The 20783-nt window shown below is 37.2% G+C and overlaps 3 protein-coding genes across 9 annotated transcripts; 2 read left to right on the top strand and 1 right to left on the bottom strand.

Moving 5' to 3' along the window:
• The first annotated feature begins 1594 nt into the window (after nt 1-1594).
• mRpS10 (mitochondrial ribosomal protein S10) lies at nt 1595-4529 on the top strand. Its single transcript, XM_022839340.1, has 6 exons — nt 1595-1815; nt 2533-2745; nt 3213-3328; nt 3516-3588; nt 3966-4055; nt 4337-4529. Exons 1-6 carry the CDS (start codon nt 1786-1788, stop codon nt 4412-4414), a joined length of 600 nt encoding a protein of 199 aa, XP_022695075.1. The 5' UTR covers nt 1595-1785; the 3' UTR covers nt 4415-4529.
• Nucleotides 4530-4666: 137 nt separating this feature from the next.
• LOC111263880 (BTB/POZ domain-containing protein KCTD9) lies at nt 4667-13308 on the bottom strand. Of its 7 annotated transcripts, none has more exons than XM_022839335.2 (11): nt 12511-12739; nt 12012-12098; nt 11136-11305; nt 10730-10801; nt 10549-10633; nt 10125-10235; nt 9750-9843; nt 9287-9430; nt 8159-8308; nt 7749-7988; nt 4667-5995 (listed from the first exon to the last, which is right to left on the bottom strand). In XM_022839335.2, exons 3-11 carry the CDS (start codon nt 11278-11280, stop codon nt 5879-5881), a joined length of 1158 nt encoding a protein of 385 aa, XP_022695070.1. In that variant the 5' UTR covers nt 11281-11305; nt 12012-12098; nt 12511-12739; the 3' UTR covers nt 4667-5878. The 7 variants fall into 7 exon arrangements, with proteins under 7 accessions (XP_022695070.1, XP_022695068.1, XP_022695071.1 ...); XM_022839333.2 differs by having other exon boundaries at nt 12012-12094; XM_022839336.2 differs by having other exon boundaries at nt 12012-12091.
• Nucleotides 13309-13386: 78 nt separating this feature from the next.
• On the top strand, nt 13387-19229 carry UQCR-C2 (Ubiquinol-cytochrome c reductase core protein 2). The gene is made up of 9 exons (XM_022839331.2): nt 13387-13631; nt 14438-14574; nt 14909-15080; nt 15493-15641; nt 15923-16146; nt 16886-17000; nt 17627-17828; nt 18341-18503; nt 18989-19229. Exons 1-9 carry the CDS (start codon nt 13528-13530, stop codon nt 19112-19114), a joined length of 1392 nt encoding a protein of 463 aa, XP_022695066.1. The 5' UTR covers nt 13387-13527; the 3' UTR covers nt 19115-19229.
• Nucleotides 19230-20783: the final 1554 nt, after the last annotated feature.

Raw genomic sequence — 20783 nt, 5'->3', positions numbered from 1 at the left:
TGCTGGAAAGCAAAAGCGGCACCGTTAAAGGTTAGAAAGGCACCCAGCCTCTGTTTTTTTTTAATGTCTTTTCCCTAGTCGTAGATAATGCCAAACAAATCCAACAATCCATTTTGTCTTGAAAGAAACATAGCACTTTATTCAAAGTAGTTACCACTCTAACGGCTCGCAATAAACGACTGGTCAGAACCCCCTACTCTGCTGTCTAACTTGTCCGCCGGCCGACATTAACCATTCAGACCATTGACCAAATTAAACAGATTTCGCCTATTCAGTAGTTGCCACAGAAGCAACACAGAGCCCAAATGTAACGAAAAAAACAAAAAGTTGTGGGTGACTTGTAGTACTGACGCTGAAATAAACATACTATAACATATGCCTGTATTATCAGTTAGTCTCATCGATCTCGATTCTTTTTACTTGACCTACAACTTATTTAGAATGTTAGCACTAAGGCCTTGTGAGATTAAGATGTACCTCATGAAGTCGGAAGTTGTGTTTAATGTTCGACTTAAATGAACCTGTTCAAACGGTGCACTATAACATTGGCCATTAATAAAAAATTGGTAATCCGCTACATGTTACTTTAGACCAAATGTTGAGGACTACATTAGAGAACTGTGATATAATATTAGGTTTCGTAAAGCAGGCACTGCTATGTCTTCTCAACATGAATTCCTCTGCCTTGACCTTGATGCTATATGCCTCCTAAATCTGTAGAATTTACACAGTTGCCCTGAGCAGATCGTATCGTGACAACGGCCCAGACGCGAGCGCGTTTTATAGAATCGACGTCCCCATGTTCGCGCTTCGACCTGCGGCTGACATGGCTTGTATGATATCATAGACCTTGAGTTAAACGTATGCTTAAATGCATTTAAAAATCGGTGCCTGGCTTGGTAGTAACCGAAACAGCGTTTCGGTCACAGATAAAAACTTTACCATCTCCGATAAATACTATTGGTAGTCAAAGAGAATTCTCGTCATGTAAACGTTTCAACACATTTGCTATTTAGATCGGTCAGTTAATAAATTCATTTTATTCCGCTGTATTGCTATAACACATTCAAACTTAGATATTAGCGGTAAGTACATTAGCAAAGAGAAAAGATGCGCATACATTCGTCAACGCTTAAATGTATTTGTAGCGTGAAATTCAGGTCTATATTTTGCTCTGGATAAAGGATACCTGCCAGCCTACATTCACATTAGGTGGTATTAAATATTTGTACTAAAATAAATAGCGGAACTTGCGCCATACGACACATAGAAAATTCGCAACGATATTTGCAAAATATTCACTATTCAAATACCTTTTGATTTTAATAAAAAAAAGTCGCGGCTAAAAGTAAAGTGCACGTACTTTTTCACGTAGTTTAATATGTTAACATTGAGTATTTGACATCAACGGATTAAAATTGTTTTTAGTAATATCTTTTTATTTGACGCAAATTGCGAATTTCGGATGAAGATGTGTAGCGAACAGCGGTAAGTGGTTCCTTATTTCACACAACATTTGTTTTGAATGAACCGCGCTTCAGGATGGCGTAAAAGCATTCTGCCAAACGGCGCTTCGCTCGCCTATATATGTTTGTTATGGCTATACGAGCCGAATAACTGATCAATGCATCGATTAAGTCTCGCGCACGCTGGTTTGCGCCTTAGAGAGAGGAAAAGAGCCATTACTTTATTGTTGCAGATGTCGTTTTCCTAAGTTAACAATAACCTTAACACAAGCATATTGGTTAGTGGTATATACAGTTTTGTCAATACATTGAAGGGAACATGCTTTTGACTGCAGTTCGGAACGCAGTGGTGAGCTCGTTTTATCTTTGTTGTGGTTTTATATATTTTTTATAACTATGTAATTACCTTTGAATAATATGAAATAGCAAGCTTGCGCAGGCATGTGTTACATAGTTTGCGAAAAACCGTGTGGCTGAAGCAGAAGCCCCTCAGCAGTAAACCAGTGCGTCTTTTTTTCAGTTGTCTGATGCTTTTTGGATTACCCTAAAAGCATATTACGGCATAAATTACTCGATCTATGACAAACGTACATAATTTGTAACAAATGGTAAATAAAGATCTGAGTGTTGGCCCGTACTTTTCGGTACTTAGCCCCTTTTTAATAAGCTTGTAACCGGCAGTAGAAACTATATGCGTGCTTGAAAGGACTGTATCAATATCTACACTAGCCACTCATATAACGAATTGGTCGTTATAAGCAGCGGGTGATTATTTGTATTCTCGGAATATTGCTCAGCAAATTCAAAGATCTTTCAGAAGGCAGTGCAATACTTTTGAAGTTACTTGAAGTGTCCAACTGTTTCGTCGCACTACACTAAGACTTTAAGTGACATAAAAACGTTGTGCATCCGCATCGCTATCCTGCAATTAAAAGTTCAGAAGAAGCACTCAGTGGACAAAGGGTTCAATAAAAAAAGAAAATATATTGGTTTATAAGGTGTTGAATCGTATTCACTAAAAAAAGAGCTGCAGCAGCTCTCTTTTATCTAATTTGTTGTGTTGCAGGCAAGTAGCGTCCACCGGATCACCTTACCTACACTGGCTTGTCGTGCTGCACTGAGGACGGCCAAAGCATCCTCTGTGCTTTCCATGTCAACAAGTAGCAGGCCTGAAGAATCCGAGGTGAATCAAGGAAAAACCTCATTTCAGGAATCGTATGGCTCAAGTCCATCTGTTACAGATGAACCTGATAAACTCTATAGGCAGCTTGATCTCGAGGTGAGAATATGGGTCACATAAAAGTGCGTAAAACATATCACTCAAGTGAAAGAATCAGACAACGCTATTAGAGATAGTTCAGAAGGTTGGATGGCCGAGCTCTTTAGCCAACTTTATCCTGTTGTTATCCATTGTTTGAAATTATATACGCAATATGTTTTTGTAGTGAGTTTGCACGGCACCGGGCATTGCAGTGTCAAGAGTAACAGCAATATAAACTAGAGTGCAAACTCGGCTTTCAACAAATTTTAACAAAAAAAATTTAAATTTACTAATTAAAATTGCTTCTTAATCCTAGCCCATATTCGAAAAAGGACACTACAAAACAGCAGATATTATAGTTAGAGGAATGGGACTACGGCCTGTGAGGGAGAATATTTTCAAGAGCAAGCTCCTGCAGAATTTATTTTAACAGAGGTTGGATTTCATGACCATGTAATACTACAATAATGATCGTAATATTACAGGTTCGTGGGCACGATCATGCCGTTCTTAAAAGCTACAGGTGGTTCGTTCTCGAGTGCGCTAAGCATCTGGGTATTACGGTGGTGAAAACGTGGGAACCCAGCAAAACGCTAGAAAGGTAAATTTTGGAGCTTTATATTAACCCTAGCAATAAACGATCTGACAAATATATAACTTAATATTTATTTAAATGCAGTTCTATTTAAGATAATGGAAGAGCAAAAGTTTCACTTTTTCGGCAACACATAGTAAAGCCGATACTAAGCCAAGTCACGCTTATACTAATAATCCATTACGGCACACAGGAAGAATAGGCTGAAATCAGCGTTCAGCCATCGGAAACACATCGTGCAATACGAGGCGCGTACATATTATCAGGTGCGGTGTCCTACAATATAATCGAATTACCGTAGTAACTTTGTCCCAGTATCGTAACTACTAAGAGCCCAAGAAAATATAAAAAATCTAATCGGCGATGATGTAAGGCAATAGGTAATAACCAGTTTGAGAAGGAATTAGACTGCTGAGTTTCTGAATGAAATAGACTAAAGAATTTTCTTGGTTATCAGAAGAATCATTGGGAGTATTTTAGATACAGTATAACTATTACAAAAAAAAGTAACTTAAACATTTTAGCGCATAAAGTCTCTTTGGTTTACATGTTTTCGGCAGTTTATAGATTTTTAGGGAGTTAGTATTGATAGGATCTTAGTGTTTGTAATTCTTTGACAAACGTTGTTTTTTTCTCTTTTAAGGTGATCGTGCTGGAAAAATTGACTGGATCTACGGCAGAGACTTTTCTTGAGTATATTGAAAGGAATATTCCTGAAGGAGTTGCAATGAAGGTCAGTAAGTTAAGCCACTAATCAACATTAACTCAAATATAATTTACCGTAGTCTGTACTATACAGAACGATAGCGGAACGATAATGACCTAATTTACACTGTGAATACATTGTTAGAGTCGTCCATCAATCTGCTCAGATTAGGAACCTCTCAGCGTCCAAATCCACTACGAATAATTAACGATCTTGTGAACCAATCTTCTTAAAGCCGAATTTTTGTTTCGGAATGAGAGTCTCTTCATACTATGATTCCTAAATTGTCTTTCCTCTACTGGCTCCAGGTAACGAAACATGAGATCCAGCCTCTTCCAGAACACTTAAAACAGAGACCACCAGAATTACTAGAATCGGAGATATAGTTAACTATAAAAAACTTAGTTAAACTGGCGAACTACAAACACTTTTAGTAATGGACACAAGTAAATATTAGCTGTTGTAATGTATAATAATAAATAACAAAAATAATTATCTAAATGTCTTGCGTGTTACTTAATAGTATTAGCTGCCTTCCGACTATCTTTTATGATTATAGATTTCGCGCAATAAATATTTTGTAATAGAAACCCTGATATGCTTTAGGTGAATCTGTGTGTTCACTTAAGACAGCTGAACATTTTTCATCGTGTGTTTATTTCCTGCATTTTCCTTCCTACATCTTAATCATGATGTTTCGTAAGTCTGTCATGGAGTACATCGATGTAGAGATCAATACCAAAAGGTACTGACTGGCTTACTTAGGAAATGCCTAGTTGAAATAGATTTTGGCTTTCCATGCGCACCTTTGTATTATCAGAATTTAACTTACATCTCTGCCAACGATAACATCTATTAGAGAAACATAGATTTAGGCCTTTTAAAAAATTTTGTTTTATTCTGCAGCAAGGGTTCAACCTTTAGAAAAGGGTCCTAAGAAGTCTATGAAGTCTTCGCATATAGTTATGCATATACACATAATAAATAATTAGTGACAACAGGTTGCCCAATTTTAACGAAGTTTTTAATGAAGTACTCGTTAGGCTAGTAATTACATTATAAATTATTAGTCAAAGAGAATGCTTTTGAAAGTAACCGTTTGGCATCCTCAAGAAACTTGGCCTTTTAATAAATTTAAAGCAAGAGTCTGTCCTAAGTCTGTACCTCTTACTGTTAAGTATGCATGTGAATGAGATCAATGTAATGAAAGAAAACACTAATGTATATGTTTATACGCATCAGAAGTAACGGTCATTCCCATGTTTTCATTTCACCTTATCCACTCCTGTTGAAGACCATGACCACGCAATTCTTAATACACTGATGTTTGGGCTGAAGTTCAAGTCACGTCTTGCCCAAAAATGACTTTATTTAAATAAAGTCGAGCGAAATCGTTTACCAATGCCTTATTCAATAATGAGCCAGCGAAATTGAAACGTTACAACAATTTAAAAAGCGACAGGTTCTACTTACAAATTGTCCAATAACATTAATATATCAATCGTAAATGCTTTCGCCCGTTGGTGTATAAACAAACACTGCTGGACAATGAAACATCCATTCTAGGTCTCATGTACAGTGTCATATTATGAGCGTGTGTTACAGTTTGACTAATGCTCGCTAAGCGTTGACTCTCTCTTTTACATACGTTTAGGTTCACATACATGTAGACATCTGTATAAAGTATCTGAAAATATATTTTTCCGCTCAGTACCCGCTAATCACCCCTCAATAAAAACAACAACCAGCTATCAGATACACTCATTTAAGACTTAGCGAGACGGACACTGTTTCTGATCAGATGCATTTATCGCGCTTATTAAGGGGCTTGATAACGAATTTATAGTTGCTTAGCGGATTGCTTGTGCCATGTGTAGAGGAGTCAACATCATGTCCATGCGTGCATCCTTTAAATTTGCACCGCGAAGATTGGCTTGCTGTAGATCACTCCCCGACAGGTCACAATTCTGCAAAGAAGAACCGTTCTTTTGTACTGATTTGCTCTTATCTGTGTACACTACAATACAACTAAGGCCCTATGTTTGATTCTGATGAATGATTCGGAACAGTTCCTAAACATATTCTTACCCGGTGATGTCTTATCAAAATAAGTATTTGATGACAAAGTGATGATTAGCTGTCTAAACACAATTTGTACTGGGTCTCATTTGTGCATAAGGATTTTTTATCTGTTCAGATTCTAAATTTCACGATCTACGCGGTCAACCCTGGCCCCAAATGGGACACGCTCAAAAAATGTTTCATGCAATAATGCTGTAAGTAAGACCTAACTATCAGAACCGTATGTCTTCAAAACCCATGGCATCTATTTAAAACAATGGGCTGGGTTACCATGCCCACCACTGAATCTTTGAGTATTTTCGGCTGCGTATTAAAAGAAAGAAGTAGTTTCAAGCCAAAGGCGCACGAAACAGTAACATTTTATTGATGCATTAGTTTCTCATGAACCAACTGTGAGCTTTCGTCGTTACAAATACGACAATTTTGCGCTGTTTACAGGGAGGCCAAAATCAAAGGACTTATCGCTGAAGATAATTTTGTTGGAAAACTCACTTATTGTTGTACTTCAGTTACCGAATTAACAAACGCTTTTCGCTGTGCATAGTTTGTGGGCTTTAGTTGATGGGCCAGCTGGACTTAGTACGCATGAAGACGCAAATCTTGCGCGAGAATGTGCCTACTGATATAAGGAATTCTAACAGGCAATACAGAACGAAGCTTATCGGATTTGTAGCCGCAATCCGGTAAATAGTCGTGACGTTCTCTGTTGAACGACCTAGAGGAGCACGTGTCGATTCTTCGACGTCAATAATCGAGTGCTTCTTGAATTTTTCGATTACTTTCTTTACAACTGATGCACCCTTAACACCTATCTACTAAGAATTACACGCAGTTCGCAGTTGGCGGTCCACCTTAAAATAGTATTTAACAATAAGAATGTACCGCTGTCGACGAACAAAGAATATTTTGAATAAAAACGGACCATCAACCTTGTGGCTATCACAATGGTTTGGTCGTCAATGCACAGCAGTAGAAATGGCATTAATTTTAAAATTTTAGTATTTTTTGGGATAGCCTATACTTTATGTCCCACCTCGTTGGTACTCAAGCTTCGTGAGTTCCACATGGCCAGACCGTTATTGGTAATAGGGCCGGCCACAAGCACAGTATGCTCAAACACCTGTATGTCAATGGATTACTCTCAACTTAGCTGAAAGCCGAACGGTACCGCCTATAGACAATCATTATGATTTGTTGAACGGGTGCATGAAAGATGATGCGAAGAGTAAATTAATAGAACTGAGTTTACTAAACCTAAACCGATATGACAGGCAGATTCGAAAGTTAATTTCGAATGTTGAAATATTCCACTTTCAGTCTTACTTAACAATCCTTAGAATAGGTTATTTCGGTACAGCGGATTTTTTTTTAAAAAGTAACGTAGAAAAACACCAAAATGAAATTTTTCTGAATCCGCTTCTTATGCGCTCATGATTTCTTTTCGAATAACCTAGTATTTTCGCTTGTTGGATTTGTATACCAGGTTGAAAACCAAGTCTGCAAACTCAAAAGTTGCTATTATGTGGTGTTTTTTCTAATGTGTGATGTTAAATTAAATACGTGTATGTCATTGCAAGACATATGTTTATTTTCAACTTCGACTGAACATTTTCTTGCAAGTGACTCAGCATTTCGTACCTCAAGATCAGCCCCAGCTAGGTCAGCTTGTCTGAGGTAGCAATTCTGCATGTTAGCATTTTTCAGGGTCGCTACACGCAAACTGACTCCTCCCATTAGGCTGCCATCAAGTTCAGCGCCCTTCAAGTTAGCCGACTCGAGATTCGTAAAGAACTTCGCACCAGCCTCCATATCGCAGCGTCGCAACGTACAGCCTTCTAAGTTGGCACACACTAAACGTGCGCCCTTCAGTATACAGCTCTGAAACGATATTTATAATAGGATACGACAACAGAAAAAGGTAATCCACTTTTTAAGTCCCATTTATTCTGTTTTAATTGCCATTTCACAAGCCATAAAGCACAATCACACTGTAGACCTGACAAAATAGTTTTAATTTTTCTTTAAATTTACCCTACTAAAGTGTATACCTCAAGGTTAGCTCCAGATAAATCGGCCCTTTCAAAACAGCAAAAGCTTAAATTGGCGTTGGAGAGACGACACCCGCGGAGATTGGTGAATTTGAAGTTGATTTTTCGCAAGTCCAGATGTGATAAATCTGCACCTTCGAGATTCACACCCTAAAAGTTTAACACATGAGTGAGAATTCGTGACCTAGAATACCACTGATGTAGCTTAAGTGGATGTCACCAGTTCCCGACTTCCATGTACCTTTGTGAGGTAGAACAATGGATCTTGATTTTAGTACAAACAGAAACAAATAAGCATCATGACAACTGCAAGAGTATTGTTAATAGCCCACAGGGACGGAAGCAGGCTTATCTATTAGAGTCACAGTTGAAAATTAATAGCTTAAGAGCTCTTCATACATTAAAAATAAATCAACATAGTGCTTGTTAATTATAATGTGCTTACTTTGACATCTTTTATCAAAAAAATTTGTGACACTTTCCGTGAACTGTCCGTAAGTGTATGTTACTTCAGTCCATACCTGAGATCTACTTATAAACGTCTGTGGATATTACACATTTCGTATTGGACAGACAATAATAACTTTATAAAGACGGCTTACACTAAGTGCGTGAGCCAGTTGTTCTTATAAAGTAGTTTTTCAATGAATACGAGTTTGTAATAACAACATGCAGCTGCTATGTGAATATTGTGAAGGTTGTATTATATAGTTATAATGTTACTGAAATTTTAACAATTGTGAATATCTTTGCTAATTGAATTAAAAAAAATGGTACAGGGTTGTTGGCTGTGATTGGCTAGCTATAATGGTTTCCTTTCTGACGACCCCATTTCGTAAGAAAACCCTATATAAGTAAGGCCAAAGTAAGTCACACGGTCAACAACTTTCCGTCATCATTATCACTCATACGACGGTAAGTAATCATTAATAATTTTCACGTTATTGTCATAGCATACAATCTCATTTCGATATTGTTATCTGCATTTTTATTCGGATACGAATGGCTGTTAATTTACTTATCAAGTTCGAATGATTTGAAGTGCCACATACTTCATAAAGCAATTCCATATTTCCACGAAAATTAAAATCTCACGTTTCAGTGCAAAAAATAAGGAATGCTTCTCACCTGGAATCTCAACTCCGATTCTGCTGAGGTGGCTGCTATAATCGCGATAACATCCCTTCGGCTCAAAGGTGTTTTTTCTGATGGTTCTTCGGCTATGCGTGCCTCTAATAGGCTTACAAGGGATTGAATGCCGTAAAATTTTGCCTATTTTAAAGCAATCAACAAATAAAGTAATGAAAAGGAAATAATATTAACGAAGAGCAGATTTTGCTCAAGTCTTATCGCTCTATGGTGGCACATAACTTTATCCAGTATCTAATAGTTGCGTTATAGGATGAAAGCCTTTCTGCTTACTAATTATTCATTTCCTCACACAGCTTTTTTTGATCAAGATATAGTACACATATGCGGCGAAATTTAGGCAATATTACAAGTCGCATACGAAAGAAAATTGTTTACTAACTTGTCTGAAAAATTTTTTAAGGTTTTAGAAATCTATTATTTTTCTTAGTAATTTACCCACCTCTTCTAGAACGCCCAATGGGTCGCAGTCTCTTTCAAGAACCACCTGCCCGTGTCGAAGATAATTGATGATAGGTTCAAAATATCGTGCTGATCTGTTTAATCGAAAGAATTAACAACATATAGTTGAAATGGACCATAATAATACACAGCAGACCATTTGAACATAGATCAATTGATCTCGTAAAGAGCATGGTAATATAACATCGTGATCGATCGGAATCAACTAAACTAATTCAGACTATGATATCCTAAGTCCGAAAAAACTGCTTGGCCTTCTTCTAAATGACAGTTAGAAATAAAATTGGAATGAGCCTGTCTAATCCGGTCGGTTCGTGTTGGCGCGCCCATTATACGGCCATATGCCACTGCGTACCTGTCAATTAGAAACGCGCCGTCTTTGTCTACCGCAGCAGGCCACAACCGGCCCTCAAGGCTAAACATTCTCGCTAACATCGACAGAGGTTCCTTTGAGACAAGGGTGCGTCTGAAAGGCATCGAGGTATTATTAAACCATCACGCGGAAGTAATATTTACCAAATTTATTTGCTAAATTAGGCAGTACAATGAACCAAAGATTTCAATGCTGTCCGTGATCAACCGTGAATACCTTATAAATAGGCGGAGTCGCAAACAAAAAACCGAAGACTTTTTTTAGAAGTATTATTTAAAGTTTTTTCGTTAAGATAAGCAAATAGATAATAGGTTATCAATACAAAACCGAACTGGAAGACAACAAATACACAAAGTATCTTTCCGAAACAAGGCTTCTTGACAAGTATATCGTTTAAGTAACCAACCTTGTTGTTACAAAGTGTTTTCCTCCGACGTTGAGAAGAATCCATTCCGGGTTATCAGCTACAATTTGCGGCGTGCTCACAGGTTCTGCAGATAAAAAAAAACAGAAAAAGACTGAGTGTTTTCCCGATGAAAGGTTTTAGAGAAATACTGCGTTAGCGTTGTTCTCCACTCAATATTCACCTAAAAATTGGCCGTTTGTAGAACAATATAGGACCTCATCATCTCGTATGAGACTCTCCGAATCAATCTCGCCTGTTAGTGGAGAAATCAAAAATAAGTATATTAGTTGCTCGCCTAAAACGATCACGATTTTTTAAAATATTATTAATTATATATTAAATACATTAATTTCTTATTGGTAGATTCTCTAGGTCAAGAAAGGAAGAGCAATATCATTTCTGTCCTAGATTTACTAACGGGCATCCTTCGCAGGAAATTTGACGGTTAGTTGTGACAAGCAGAATTAATTCATATACGAACAGTTAATGGGTGAAGTATCCGTAATCATTACATCGTATTTCATCCAATTAATGCATAACCATTCTGCCTATCTCGCGCAGGCTACATTCTCTCATAATCGGGTTACCTCCGTTTCGGAGAAAGAGATGAGTTACCGGAGGCAGTCCAAGCACTTCTTCTGCAAGCTCTTTAAGCTCCTGTAGCGTGGGTGGGCATTGGACAACCCGACCTCCTTGAGTTGCCCCATTAAGAAACAGGGTTACACGCTTCATGAAGGAACCCAAAGCTGGGCTACGCCTGATAACACAAAATTTTGTAAAAGGTAAGAGACTCAATATCGTATGATATTAATGTTGTACTTCGACGTACGAATCATTCAAGCTCGACTGCTCTAAATTAAAATTTCGCTCACATTTTACACTTTTAATACGTGCTTCAATAAGACAAGACAGCGAATAAGAAGTAAAGACTACCAGTTGAAAAAAGCACATTATATAAATGGGACAAGACGGAGAATACCCGCCAATATTCGACGACATCGGTATGGTTTATCCACGGGATTTTATTATCTTATCAGATCAAGGTCATATTCGTCGACAGTATCATCAATAAATGGGCGTTAACGACAGAACACCTGAGAAATCACTCAATACTTTCTGATGTGTCAATCCCAAGAGACACTTAAATTAGTTTCGCAAATAATACTGTTACCCAGTAAATGCGTAGTCTTCATACTTTTTCTTAAGCTATACTTAGTCCCCAATTCACTTGGCAATCTATTGTAACTTAGACACTTACATACTGTTCTAAAAGTATTCCAGATGGAATTGAAATTGTATCATATCTTTAGTTAATCACACCTTTTATAAAGTTTACGTCGATGGGGTTTGAACCAGCTACCCAGAAATTGTATCTCAGTCTAGGTATGCATTAGTGTAATCGATTAGCCCGAGGCATATGTAAGAAAATGACCTACACGAGATGCTCTATGTGCAAGAATTACCTTATAGCAGTTATTAGCACTATCCAATGATGAAAGGCTTATGGGTTCGCCGAAGATGCGCAGCCGTTTGCAATTTGCATCTGCTATCTCCGCAGTGTGACATAAATTGCGGTTGGATTAATCAGGTGGAAATTTAAAATATTACGCGATTCAAGACAAAATATTGTTTAAAAGTACGAAGTATATGGTTTATATCTTTGTCGTTACATAACAATACGCACTTGTTGCCTACAGGTCATTTTCTAAATAAAATAAATCTTCATGCAACTTTTGAGACAGTTGCTTTTATTCGTGGCGGGAACAATAACAGTTACTCTAAATTTACTAAGTTCCATATGGATGTTATATACGCAGCCACAATTTACTATTGACACTATCTTTTATTAACCTGTGGTGTAGGAATGAATGGTTCAATTATACTATGAATCGTATGTTAAGCTAAATAAGTCACAATGTTGATCGATGAACTTTCACTGAAATATTTCATTGAAGAACTTACTTTACCAAGTGTTTCTAGGTGAATTTTAAATGTACATACAAGTTTTCTCAGACTCGCTTAACAAGTAAACCTGATCTTTTATTTATTTTGGTTCTGTTAACTTTTGTACTTTTTAAAAAATGTTTGGTTCTTGGTAATACAAAACGTTCACACTGAGTCATCTGTTTGGCTTAATTATCTGGTACAAGATTGAGTTCGAAAAGAAATCATATGTTCGTCTTCCGTCGGATATGCGGTATTATTCCGTGCATTAAGCTCAATGTTTTCTTTCGTTCACAGCCTCTTTTCTATAGGTTTTACCGCTATAACAGCAACTATCGTTGATTTAGTAAAATATGTAAATAGAAATAAAGCTGTCTAAATATGCAAACTACAGACGAGAAAGCGAAAAAAGTTGGTCTCTTGTTTGAAAATAACTCGTAAAGGTTTGTTTGTGACGTATCACTTTCGGGCAAAACTTTCAGCCCGTGGTGTTTTCATCTATTAACGAACATGCTGATGATCTGTTTTCAAAAAACTTGGAGTGAATCAGATAAGATGAAAAAAAATGTAAAACATTGCCTTAAATACTGTATTTCCCTGAGTAAATTCGAGGTCTGCGTTCAACTAAAAAGCTAAGGGGCTATAGGTTTAATATTAATATCGGCTTCTTACTTGGTACTTACATTGAACCTTTAATAGCTGCTTTGTTTAATGTTTTTATACAGATTCAATATACTTGATGTTTATTGAGAAGGAGACAGAAAATGCTTGGTAAATTGTGAGAATTTTGTTACTGGTTCGGCCAGTCGAATCTTAGTTGATTTTCACATAGAATAGTTTTTTTTTTTCAGCTGCAGTCGATGTTTAGCCGACGCAGCCGATTCCGAACAATAAGCAAAGGGTGCTGCCATTTTGATTTTGTCCTTCGCTTTCGTCCTGTGCGGTGTGCGGGTTCGTCGCTTAGGATAAAAGGTGTCCTCTGTTGAATTGTGCGTTATTCTTCATTGGATTGCAACTGACGCCTCTGTGGCGAGCATGACATCCAGGCTAGCTTTAATAGCGTCTCTGAAGACGTCCTGCAGTCGCGCGTTGAGCGCGCAGGCTGCTGCCCGGCCTCAGATACAGAACTCACAAAATAGGTAAGAAAATCAGAAAATTACCGAGCTATATGTTGATCGACCGACTACCACAATTCGTTTTCCCTTTTCATGTTTGTATAAAATTCTTATATATAATTATAAGCTGTTGTTTATCGAGAACGCGTTGCACAGTATTTGGCAAGGTATTCAATGAACTTTTGAAGTAACGTTTATATATCAGTATCATACCAAAAGTATAGAATGAAACTGTCACGTTTAATGTATATCAAGGTATTCACTAAAATAGTATCACACTATTTCACCAAACGATTACAACATTTTTCACTTTTTGTTGATCGACCTCTTTACTCTCCTGTGGGACCAAAGTAGACGGAATAAAATTGTGTCTGCAATGAACAAACGTTTCCATTTTAAAAACGCAGCAGTAAAGAAAATCTAGACATTTAAACACCAAATCTTCTAGTAACCTTCAATTAAGACAATTACTCATAGAATGATTCAGTCGACATAACCCTATCTATGGCTTATTACAATGTACTATTGAGCAGTTAGTGCAAAAATGTACTCTAATCTGTGGAAATACTTGAAAACGTTGATGTTTTTCTTATCTACTAATGCGCGAGTTAATTTTAATTTGATATGCTTGTCGAAACATAAATTGCATTCAATTTATCAGCCGTAGACTGGGATCACACAGGAATAGCATGAGTAATGTGTGTGTGATTTATATTCATTAAAATAAATTAGATTCACGTATCTGCTAATTTATATGTATTTATTGTTAAGAGGTTCTACTATTAGGTACAATCAAATAAAGTTGTACTTGAACTGAATTATTTTACTAGGCAACATGCGGAGGAGCTGCGAACAACCATCCTCGAAAATGGGCTGACAATTCACTCGCGAGAAAATCATTCCCCAATTAGCAGAGTAGTTATCGTTACGAAAGCTGGAGCGCGGTACGAAAACGGCTCAAACCTGGGTGAGTTCAACCAGAAATAAATAATTGTACGGGTGTTCTTATTATAAATAGGTAAGCAGGAAACAGTAAAGACAAAAAACTTTTTGTAAAAAAGACAAATTTTCACGCTAGATTTTCAGTTATGCTGATCAAATTCATTGTAGTCACTACAGCGACTTCTAATCGTAGTAAATAGAGTTAGTTCAACAATAGAATTTCATTGATAGTGATTTCATTGATAATTCATCTATGATAGTGCCGTATACTCTATACCTTTGTTATAGCCAATGTATCTAAAACCATCACAAAACTTATGTCGATTTTATATGCTGTATTACTATACTATCTGTTACAGGTCTTACCCACGTTCTTCGTAGCGTTGCTGGACTCACCACAAAGAATTCGTCAACCTTTGCCATCACGAAGAATATCGAATGGGTCGGTGGCAACTTGTACGCCGCATCAACGCGCGATCACCTCATTTACACCCTTGAATGCAACCGTGACCACGTTGCCTTAGCTGTCGGGTGAGTTAGACTCGATTTAGAGAACGCTGTCAAACGATTGACAATAATAATACACAGAACAGAAGTTATAACCTAGGCTTCAGCAGAAATCTTTGTGGGCAGACCACTAACAGTAAGTCCACCCCTGTAAGTAAGACAACCCTCAAAACAGATTCGTCATTTTATTAGAAAAAAAAATAATATTACTTTTATAAGAAAAGTAATACTCTATTTTGACTAAATAAATAAATATATGTTTTTACTAAAATATTTTATTTTCTATAGGAAGCCCTACAGCAATTAGTGTGGACATTATTTTTTGTTATTCAACAGAGTTACGAATTATCCCGAACTAATGTATATGCTGTCTCACCGAATCAAAATAATGCTTGCAATAGTCGCTAGTTGTACTAAAACAGAAAAAGCTTTTCAGATTTATGAATGATATCGTTTTTGCGCCTGAGTTCCGTCCATGGGAGCTCGAGGATGCGATTCCACGTCTACGAGTCGAATTGGCACTTTACAAGAACAACCAGGCCGCCAGACTTATGGACGCCCTACACAAAGCTAGTTTCCGAGGAGGTCAGTATATTCGGTATTTAAAAACGGCGCTTTATAGGAGGGTGCATTCAAAGCAATTTTTTTGTCCAACTGCCTTCTTCACAAACGAAATTATTGCGTTCTACTTATCAGTGAGGCAATACTTTTAGTAGACTCTCATGGCTTTCAAGAATTGTTACACGTAATATAAGTATTCTAGGATCAATAGGATATATTGCATCACATCTATCTCAAAATACGTTACGTATATTGCATGTGCGAGGAAATAAAGGAAACTATTTGCCTATGTTTCTTTATAACAGGTTTGGCCAACTCATTGTTCATTCGACCTGAGTTACTTGGCAAAATCAAACAGTCTCAACTGAAAGAATTCTCCAGCTCGCATATCACTGGACCGCGCACTGTGGTATCAGCTATGGGCGTCGATCATGAACGTTTGGTGCATGTTTACAAAAATCTCACGAAGATTCCAAGCAGCTCGGCCGATGATGGGTCCGCTTCCCGATTCAATGCCAGCGGAGGAGAGGTGAACGATACAACGAATCTTTTGTGAGACATGTTGTTGCTATTTTTATTTACGGTTGGCATCTAATATTCGTAAAATATAAGATACATGATATGTTTAAAATGAGGTTTGACTGACTTAGAGATTGATATTTATTGTCCATTAATCGTACGGATGGGATTTTACTTTAGTCTAGAAAAGCGTGCTCGCCCTACATACGAAAATTCGTTTTTTCCTTTGAGTTTTGCAACAACGCTTTTCTGAACATTCGTTATTTATTCTATTACTTTCACGTCAATCGAATTTGCCCTTTGACACAACTCATTTTATTTAAAATTCTAGTAAATAAATCATTGGGTTGTTCAGGTAAGTTATAAAGGAAATGGGCATTAATTTTGTGTGATGGGTAAAGTGAAATGGTGAAAACTGCAAACCGAGCCATATTTCCTGGGAGGATATAAATGATAGTGAACTATGTTATTGTGAAAAAGTTAAAGCGTGGTAGCAACTATCTGATTATATTTTATGAGTATGTAATCTCAATATCGGAAAGGCGAGGGCTACGTGTTGAGTCTGTTCGAGAAATTATAAGATAAACTCGTCTAGGCGACCCGAAAGACGAATTACTATTGGGACTTTGGCTAAAAACAGATGCGGTCCAGGTACGTTACAGAAACAGAATCAACCTGTCGACTGAAGACTGAGCCGCAAGCCGGAGCGGAGATTAATTTGTTTGTTGAATGCTGTCCCTTATTCGTAGGTGCGTGTCGAGATGCCTAAGTGCCGGAACACGATGGTGGCCTTGGCAATAGAAGCGAGCGGTCTCGCCAATCAGAAGGAGGCTCTGGCATTTGAGGTGGTTAAGCACATTCTTGGTAAGGAGGTGTTTTTTTGTCAAGAAAAAAAACTTTTTTGTGCTTGGTTTCCGTTACGTTTACAGCACAACTTAGAATATGTTTAGTCTGGTGTGTTTGTTTGAAGCAGAAATATCTTGTTTTTTAGAATGCCTTGACATAACTTTGTTAGATACAAGTTCTAATCTCAGTCCGCACGAACTCCAGAGAGCGAAGTATCCTATAACCGATAAAATTACTTTCCACGGCTCTACACAGCCGTCTATTTCTGTTAAGGGACAGATTTCTCGAACGTTGATTCTTTGTTTCTAATCCTAAAAATTCCTAAAAATTTTCCCAAACAGCTGTGGTAACTAAAAATTTCTCGAAGCTTACTATTGGGTTCACCTCATATTCACATAAAATATGAAAACAATTGTAAAAAAATTGATTTTTTGACGTCTGGAATAGTTTAAACCGAAGACTCAGAAAATGCGCTTGATGAATGCTGTGAATGCTTACGTGGAAACGAAGGAGACCAAAAAGCCGAACACTGTGTGTGTCAGTAAACCAAATTTCTTCGATATCAGTGAGACTAGCTTTTCTCATTTTTATTTGACATAACACCCAATTGTAAACCAACCTTGAACCTTGTTTGCATGTTTCAGGTATGTCAAAGGCTCGGGTGCCTTACTCAGAGCTGACGTGCACCAAACTGGGTCAGGCAGCGCTTGCTTCCAAGCCCGCGCATCCATTCTCCGTTGGCGCCTTTACTGCGGCTTATTCTAACACAGGATTATTTGGAGTCGCTGTGGCGGCTCACCCAAAAGAGATCGGCAGTGTAGTAAAAACGGCCGTAGCTACAGTCCGGTATATATATATATATATATTTTAATTAAGAATTTGCTGCTTATGAGACTTCGTTCAGTGTTACATAATTGGACCGCAGTGTCCTAGTACATATATTATTGGGCCCGTATTATTGAAATATACCGTTTTCGATAACCATATGTTATATAATATATTACAGAAAAAGTAGCTACGATGCATATCAGTATTTCACCTGCTTAGTTTGTTTTTAAGCAAAATTTGTTGTTTTCAATGGGACAACAAAATCGCATTTAAAAGACATTGCTGCTTTTTTGCCTGAGCAATAATTGTGTTTCAAAATGTTTCGTTTACAACTAGGTTTACATATTTCTAGTTGTTAAGCATCAGATTGTTTCTAGTCGTCAGAAATATCGGTTTCTGCAATAATATCACATTTTGCGGTAAGAAATATCAAATCCTACGAGGTGAGGAAGTGCTATTGGGAAAATGAGCCGTTTTCTTTTACGTTGCAAACTGCTAGTATTGTTGATATCCTTTTTAAATGTTTACAGTTGCCTTTCTCAAGGCGTTTCGGACGCAGAACTTAGTGCTGCAAAACTGAAGGCGAAATACGCAATTGCCAAGCGTGAATCAAAGGCCACTAAAGTTGCCCGAAACATTGCCATTCAACAACTCACTCAGGGGGCTCCCCTTAGTTATGAGCATGCCGTACAGGTATGGTTCAAATTTACAAAACAAATTTTGTTCAGAAAATAGCGGTACCGAGTAGGTAGCCCTTTTATAAAACATCATTCGACTCTACATCTGTAATGAGCGCAACACTTATCCAAAGAATATCACAATTACCAGTTTAAAGATACATGAAGAGTAGAAACAGAGTCGCCGAAGTCTTGATAGAAGTGACAACTAAAGGTTGATATAGTAACATTTTAAATACACTCAATGACAGAATTATTTAGATGACCGATAAATATTCAAACAGAAATGAAATATCCTTTACTTTAGATAATTGTATATGCGTTATTTGCAACAAACGGATTACATGTCTGCTTATGCAGATTCACTGTATTGAATTGTATATTTCATATCGTTTGTCAGTGTTACTCTGATATGTTGAAACGACTTCGGATGCGATGAAGAACTGCCATTCGAACTAATTAATTTGCCTGCTGATTGTTGTGTTGCAATTCCGTTTATAGGTGATCGATTCAATTTCGGCCCAAGATATCAGCTCAATAGCCCAGAAAATGTCTCGCGTCAAGCCTTCGATTGCCGCGACCGGAATACTGTACGACACGCCTCATTTGGACGAACTGCTTCAATAGATGCCCTCAACATCGTTGAGAATAATAGAAATAACAATAGCTTAACTACTGCAGTCTTTACTGGCAATAACAACAACAATAAACATTTAAAAAGAGGCATCATATAGTCAGTTTTTTCGTATTGTTTTTATTAAAAACTTTGACTGCGTCGACATTGAATGCCGTAAAACTAAAGGTGATTCGGCAGTTGTCTGGCCTTTGTTAGAGGTTTCTCATAAATTATATCATCGGAACAGCCAAGTTACTAAATAAAATCAGAAACTCTTTATGCCTGAGTACAGCTGATTGGTATAAACGTTCGATATAAACATCTCAAAAAGTAGTTGAAAAAAAAAGCACATCTTAAATTTCGATTAATTTAATGTTGAGGTTGCGAAGCAGTGTTAAGGCTTGTACATGCCTGCTAATAGGCTGACGCATTACGGTCAGTGGTGCTAAGAGTTCTACTCTGACAAATAAAGAATGAAAGAAATGAATGGAAGTAAATAAACAATTTAGGTTGTTCGAATGACAAATGACACGAATAAATAGGGAGCAGAGGTAAAAAAAAAGAACGCTTACTCATCGTGATTTTTGTTTTTAATCGGATGATGAAGATATAGAAAGGGAAGGTATGGATGAGCTGCACAAGGATACTTTTACACTTCATCCTAAATCGTTCATGTTTAAACAAAACTCAGACGAACCAGAAACAAAAGAAATAAACAATTTCGATCATCATTCTGGTGAGATTAATGGCTCACATCTGTACACAGGAAATGTCTGAGTACTGCGTATTATAATAAAAGGATAGACCAGAAAAATTTCGCAACGTGCTTTATAGAAAAACGTCAATATCTGACTGCCGCGGCGACAAAGTGGGTTAGACGTCAGATTTACAAACCAGAACACCCGAGTTGAACCTTAACATAAAATCCACAGGTATTTTCAATTATTTGAATTCTATAATTTCGGTCACTGTGTAGTATCGTTTGACAAGTGGGAATATCACTACAGACTCTACCTGTAATAGATTTCGAACTTATGCTTACGGCGACATATTGACTATTGCAAAATGACTGGCTCTGAGAAATTGCAGGTTGAAACGCATTGATCAGCAATTACTATTCGGCTGGTTTTACGAGTTATCTAAATTTTACTGTTTTATTTTTTTTAAGCTGTAATTTATTTGCACAAGCTTCCTTAATTGTAATTGCACGAAGGTAGTCAGCAGTTATCATAGAAACGGTATCAGACGAGATGGACAGGATAAGGGTTCAAAAATCTGAATATGAAACCCGATGCTTACTTCGTTTGTAGCATTTTCTAATACTTACTACATAAATTCATATTTAACTAGCTAATGCATTAATTCGACGCTTAGATTTTAGAATTGTTTTAGTGATGAAATACGGAATGTAGATCCAACATAAACCAAAGTATAAGATACCTAATTGTTTAGCCTGCATCCACGGTTCGCATCCGCTTTGAACGAACTATATCATGCACGGAACGAAAACACTAAAGTTGAAACTACTTTTTCGTAAAACTTGTTCATTAGTGTTAGTTAATAAGCCGTTTTCAGCCGCTTTTCTTCATAAGATTTTTCAGCAACGCGTCCATAAGAGCTCGATCTGCAAAACAAATATCCAACGGATGATAAAGTCTCTAGATTAGAATTGTTCATAAT

The sequence above is a fragment of the Varroa jacobsoni genome, unplaced genomic scaffold (assembly GCF_002532875.2).
Source record: "Varroa jacobsoni isolate VJ856 unplaced genomic scaffold, vjacob_1.0 scaffold_797, whole genome shotgun sequence".
Taxonomy (NCBI): Eukaryota; Metazoa; Arthropoda; class Arachnida; order Mesostigmata; family Varroidae; genus Varroa; species Varroa jacobsoni.
This window is presented reverse-complemented; position numbering and strand designations above follow the sequence as displayed.